General features: G+C 54.5%; 1 protein-coding gene across 2 annotated transcripts in view; it reads right to left on the bottom strand.

The window, feature by feature from the left end:
* Positions 1-3,304, bottom strand: part of CTF1 (cardiotrophin 1) — a 4,579-nt gene extending 1,275 nt beyond the window's left edge. Inside the window, exons 1-3 of one of the 2 annotated variants that reach the window (XM_044915113.1) lie at positions 3,241-3,304; positions 1,958-2,076; positions 14-253 (exon numbers count right to left, since the gene is read on the bottom strand). In XM_044915113.1, coding sequence (XP_044771048.1) covers positions 14-253; positions 1,958-2,076; positions 3,241-3,265 — 384 coding nt within the window. In that variant the 5' untranslated portion in view covers positions 3,266-3,304. The remainder of the gene's footprint in view (positions 1-13; positions 254-1,957; positions 2,077-3,240) is intronic. The other variant, XM_044915114.1, reaches the window with a different exon arrangement.
* Positions 3,305-5,680: the final 2,376 nt, after the last annotated feature.

Here is a 5,680-nt window from a genome sequence, read left to right as displayed (position 1 = left end):
CCAGGGCCCGGGCCTGGCGCGCCGCGTCCTCCAGGCGCCGCAGCAGGCGCGGCGCGCGCGGGTTCAGCTCGGCCTGGTGGCGCCGCACCACGTCGAGCAGCGGCGGCAGCGCGGTGAGCGCCGCCGCGTCCAGCCGCAGCCGCTCGGGGGCAGGCAGGCCCGCGTGGCCCGCTGCCGGGGCGCTCAGGCCGGCCACCGGCAGCCGCGGGGGCGAGAAGCCCGGAAGCCCGAAGGGGTCTCCCTGGTGCTGCACCTGCGGAGACACGGCAGTCAGGGGCGGGGGTGGGGTGGGGTGGGGCGCGAAAGGGGGGCCCGCGAGGCGCGACGGAACTCCTCCACTCCCCGCTCCTCCTCCGCTCTCTAGAGCCTCAGTTTACCCCCTCGCAAATGACGCATTCCTCCCAACACAGCTGTTGCGTTGGAGATACTACAACACACACACACACATATACACACACATATACACACACAAAGCGGGCTTTACACCAGCGTCTCTTTCCTCGTCTGTCAAACGCAGACAACAGTATCAACTTCGTAAGAGTAGTTATGAGCATGTTAAAATGGTTCAGGCAAATCCTGGCCCACGGAAGGGGCACAATAAATCTCAGCGATTTTATTAATGCTATCCTACAGAGCGGGGTGCCGATCCAGTCTCCATCACTTGCTAGCTGTGCAGTTTCATGCAAAACCATTTCCCTTCTCTCCCTTGCAGACTCTAAGTCCCTTCTTCTCATCTGTAAAATGGGGGATCGGCTCCCCAGCCTGAGAATCACACAGATACTGCAGAAACCTGGTCTGTTTCACTCTCTCCCCCCATCCTCCACCACCTCTGCACCCGTCTGGCACACAGCAGGGGCTCAATGAATAACTGTTATATGAACGAAGAAATTAAAGGAGATTTGTAATTTGTAAAAATGCTACAACAATACCATTTATCCTTTGCTAACATCTTGTCTCTGGTTCAGGCACTGTTTGCTGCTTTAAACACATTATTCCTAATCCCTCCAAATGGGTATGATGATTATGATGATGATTTTTACAAATGAGGATATGGAGGCTGACGAGGTAAACTGACTTGCCCTAGGTCATCCACCTAGGAAAGGACAGAGCTGGATTTTGAAACCCAAGTTCATAGCACTACAAAGCTAGTTCTTTCTATTACCCCACTTGCATAATTGTTACATCATTATTTTTTCATATTACCATTAGTGCCCAAGGTCACAGCAAGTTAGCAGGCCTATACCCTCCTTCCATTACACTAGAGTAACTGATGGAAATATCCTCCTTCCTTGGGCAGGGCCCTATGCCCAACCAAAGATATTAGCAGATTCCCCTCCTCTGTTAAAGTCCCCTCTTGGGCTGGAATTTTTGCCCCAGATTGAAACCCTTTTGGTCTCTCTGCATAGCATAGGTAGAAGAGTTCACAACTCATCTTGTCAAACTGTCTCCTTTTATAGCTGGGGAGACCAAGGCCCTTGGAGGTGAGGTGACAAGACCACAGAGAGCCTGGAACCTAGGTTTCCTGACTCCCAGATCAGAATTCTTTTCACACTCTCAGCCTCTGTCTTTTTTTTTTTTTTAAGATTTTATTTATTTATTTGACAGAGAGAGGGAACACAAACAGGGGGAGCGGGAGAGGGAGAAGCAGGCTCCCCGCTGAGCAGGGAGCTGGATGCGGGGCTCGACCAGGACCCTGGGATCAAGACCCGAGCTGAAGGCAGACGCTTAACGACTGAGCCACCCAGGCGCCCCTCAGCCTCTGTCTTAATGCACTGTGGGGGGAACCTCCAAGCTGAGGCAGACAGAGGGGCATTTGGAGCACAGGGAGAGTCCTCCGGTTTGCTCCAATTTCTGTATCTGGGAAATGAGGTCGGAAAAATGGGTGGTCAGGAACCTCTGTGATCTGTACTTCCCCGTTCCTCAGGCTTCTGGCACCCCCACCCCCATTCCCACTCACATATTCCTGGAGCAGCTGCTCAGCATATTTGGTGAGGAGGCGGGCAAGGCTGTGTGTCTGACGGATCTTGGCCTCCAAGTGGGGAAGGGGTGAGACTGAGGAGTCAGCCTGTGGATCTTCTGGTGGGAAAAAGGGGGAAGAATGAGGGCAGCCCAGACCGCTGATCCTTGACTACTTCTTCCAGGCTGGCTCTTCCTTCCTGAATCCACAAGTTCTGCTCTGAATTCTCTAACTTTTAAGCCAGGCAGCCTCTGTCCCATTCCAGCTGATGGTAAACGAGGCACCGGACATTTGCCAAACAGTTGTCCCACCTGAAATGTATTCCCTGACCCCAAATCACTGTTTAATCCTATTAAAGCCAAATTCAAATATTGCCTCCTCAGTGTGGCGTCCGGATTCTCCTCTTCCTTAAATTAACCTTTTCCTTTTACTTAAGGCCATTTGTTCATACTCCCAAGGTTGTTTTTTCAACAGCTCTTTTATCTGTGTGAACCGGCCTTAGCTTGGGAACCCTTTGAGGGAAGATTTCATATAACCCCGTACATCACTGATTGTTGGTGAAATTTAACATCACGGAAGCACAGAACTTCAAAACGAAATGCTCCTTTAAACCCATTCTACAGATTGGGAAACTGATGGACAGTCTGTGCAAGACGCTGGACCGGACACCTGCAGCATCAATGACTAACCTTTCCTAGCGCAAGCTAGGGGGTGGAGCCCCGGAAGGACGACTACATTTCCCGAGATGCCAGCGCACGTGCCACGGCATGCTGGGGAATGTAGTCCCGGCGCGGCAACTCCCGCCCCGCCCCCCCTTCCCCGCGTCAGAGTTTCCCACCGCTTGTCTCTATCCTTAACAGCCTCGACTTTCGTCTCCTGTTGTCACTCATTAGCTCCTGAGGCCCAAAGACTTCCTTCCCTAACTCTATCCCTCCCTCTGGTCCCCAGTTCTGATTCTTTGTCAATACTCAGAGGATTCAGGCGTCCAGCCCCAGCTGCGACCCCAGTCCTCTCTCCCAGGGTGTACTCGAACCTGTGATCTAAACCCTGAGCCCAGGTCCCTGAACTCACAGCCCAGGCCTCCGCTAAACTCTGGCGCTTGTCCCTTCCCACAGCTCACCCACAGCTCACCCGCTCGTTACCTGACACCCGGGCCCTGCTCTCCCCAGCTCGGGCCGTTCCCTTCCCGGACCCGGGGGTGGTGGGGACCCAGACCCCAGCTTCCAGCCCTTCTGACCCCTGCTCCCCTCAGGCATTCGACATCCAGCCCTTCAGCCCCTTACCCAGACTTCCCTCCCTCCGGCTCATGCTGGCCCCTGGCTGATCCCGGTTGCCTACACGCCCCCCTTCCGAGAGGGGGGGAAGAGGGGGAAAGGGCCAGGGGCGTGGCCCGGGCGCAGCCAATCAGGGCTCAGACCCCAAACAATTCCCCCCCAACCCCCGCCGCCCGCCCCAGGCTGGATTCCTTGGCTCTGAGCTCAGCTCCTTACTTGCGCGGCCCAGTCAGGAAAGGGGCCTGAGGGGGGTTGGCAGGTTGTCTGCGTGGTGGGCTCAAAACCTTGAGGTTGGGTGTGCCGGGGCCTGGGAAGCAGCCCTGGTACCGCCGGGAGGAGGAGGCTCAGGCGAGGGCTTGGTGAGCGAGCTTCTTTTCGGAGAAAGCTGGGAGGGGGGCGCGGTGGATAAGAGAGGGTGGAGCGGGCAAGACAGGAATGTGCTGGTCCTCCCTCCTGTCCGGGGGGGAAGGGGGAAGCTGGGTGCGAGAGAGGCCTCTCTGAGGGCCCTCAGGCTTGGGCCACACCTGCCCAGACAAATACCTCCTAGCCTATCTTAGATACTTTCTGCTTGCCCTCTCTCGGCACACCTACTAGACGGGGAGTAGATAACAGCCGCTCACTTCACCTTACCAGGCCCAGTACGAGAACCCCTCTGATCTACTGCATGTAGACCTTCATTCTCACCCGGGAACAAGCTTCAGAGTCATGTACAGGGGGGTCATACCGACATGTCAACCCCACTGACCTGGTGCAGATAAACGATGAAAGGTCTGCACGCACTTAATAAGCGTAAGTGATTCCCAAGCACCTACTTGTCCTGGGCTCTGGGACCCAGAGACCATCCATACTTGGGTCTCTGGCCCCCTGAGGAGCTCACAGTCTGATGGAGGCGACCATAACCAACAGCAGGTAATGGGGTTTGTGAGTGAAGGGACTGGGAAGGAGGCCTGTGTTCCTTCCGTGAGGATATTACCATGAGCAGACAACTGCCAGAATAAAGGAAGGTATTAACTGACAGCATAGGAGATGCTGTTGAAGTCAGACTGTTGTTGGTAGGGGCCACAATCACACACTTACTAACGGTGAATATGTATTGGGCATTTACTATGTGCAAGGCATTGTTCCAGGAGTTACATATTAACTTACTTTCATGTTATAGTTGAGGGAATAGAGATAAGTGAGTTGTCCAAGGTCACTGGACAAGAAGAGCTGGGATTTTCCCAGGGGCAGTTTGGCTCCAGAAATTTGGTCATAATCCCCCTCCTATACCTTAACCCCTCTGGACATAATCACACCAAAACACACAGGGACAAGAGCCAAACCCTTGAAACACACACACATAGTAACACATGTCATATCTGCCAGCAAACACAGATTCAAATAAACTCAACCAAAACACACTCATTTTACGTAAACTTTTAATTGAAGTATAATATACATAGGGAAAAGTGTGCAATTTGATGACTATTCAAAGTAAATATACTGGGGGCCGGGGGACCAGCACCAGATCACCAGATTAAGAAACTGAACACGAGCAGTCCAGGGGCTCCCTTGTAGCCTCTCCCAAGGGTGACCACTATCCTGACTTCTCACACCACAAATTAGTTTTGTCTCTTTTGAACTTCATATAACAGGAATCACACAGTGTGTACTGTTGTATCTGATTTCTTCCATGAGACATGTCCCTGTTGTGGGCTGTAGCAGGACATCACTCTGCTCTGTGCACTGTATGAACAGGCTACAGTTCAGTTCCCCTCTGCTCTTGATGGGCTGTTTCCAATTTGAGGCCGCTATGGACAGTGCTATGAACATTCCAGTACACATCTCTTGGTGCTCATACCCACGCATTTCTGTTGGCTGTTAATGACCTAGGAGTAGCATTGCTGGGTCGTGTGAGTTCAGCTTCTCTAGAAAACTGCCAGTTTTCCAAAGCGTCTCTACCCATTTCCACTCCCCCAGAGACATGAGAGGTCTAGTTACTCTACTTCTTTGTCTACACTTGATATGGTCTGTCGTTCTCATTTTAGCCATTCTGGTGGGTGGAGACATACTCATATTTGCGGCGTCTGGCCCGTCATGGGCACTCAGTGAATAGACCGCTGAATGAATGGCTGGAGGAAGACCTGGACAGTGCGGGAGTGACAGCCAGGGGAGGCTGGACACACACCCTGCACACAGCATTCGGGGCCGCCCCCCGCCCCCGCGCAGAGGACGCGGGCCGGGACAGTGACCCTCTCGCGCCCCCCTCCCCCTCCCCGTGCCCACGTGGTCTGAACGCACCTCCTCAGCCCAGCCGCGCGAGTCCTGGCGCCAAGCTGTCCCCAACCCTCCCTCTTGGCGGCGGGTAGGGGGCGCTGCGCGTCGGGGCGCCCCGAGGGGGCGGGCCCGGTCGGGGCGGGGCTGGCCGGCTTCCAGGCAAGGGCTCTGGTCGCCCGCGCCGCCGGGCCGC

This window comes from Neomonachus schauinslandi, chromosome 5 (genome assembly GCF_002201575.2).
Source record: "Neomonachus schauinslandi chromosome 5, ASM220157v2, whole genome shotgun sequence".
In the NCBI taxonomy this organism is placed as follows: domain Eukaryota; kingdom Metazoa; phylum Chordata; class Mammalia; order Carnivora; family Phocidae; genus Neomonachus; species Neomonachus schauinslandi.
This window is presented reverse-complemented; position numbering and strand designations above follow the sequence as displayed.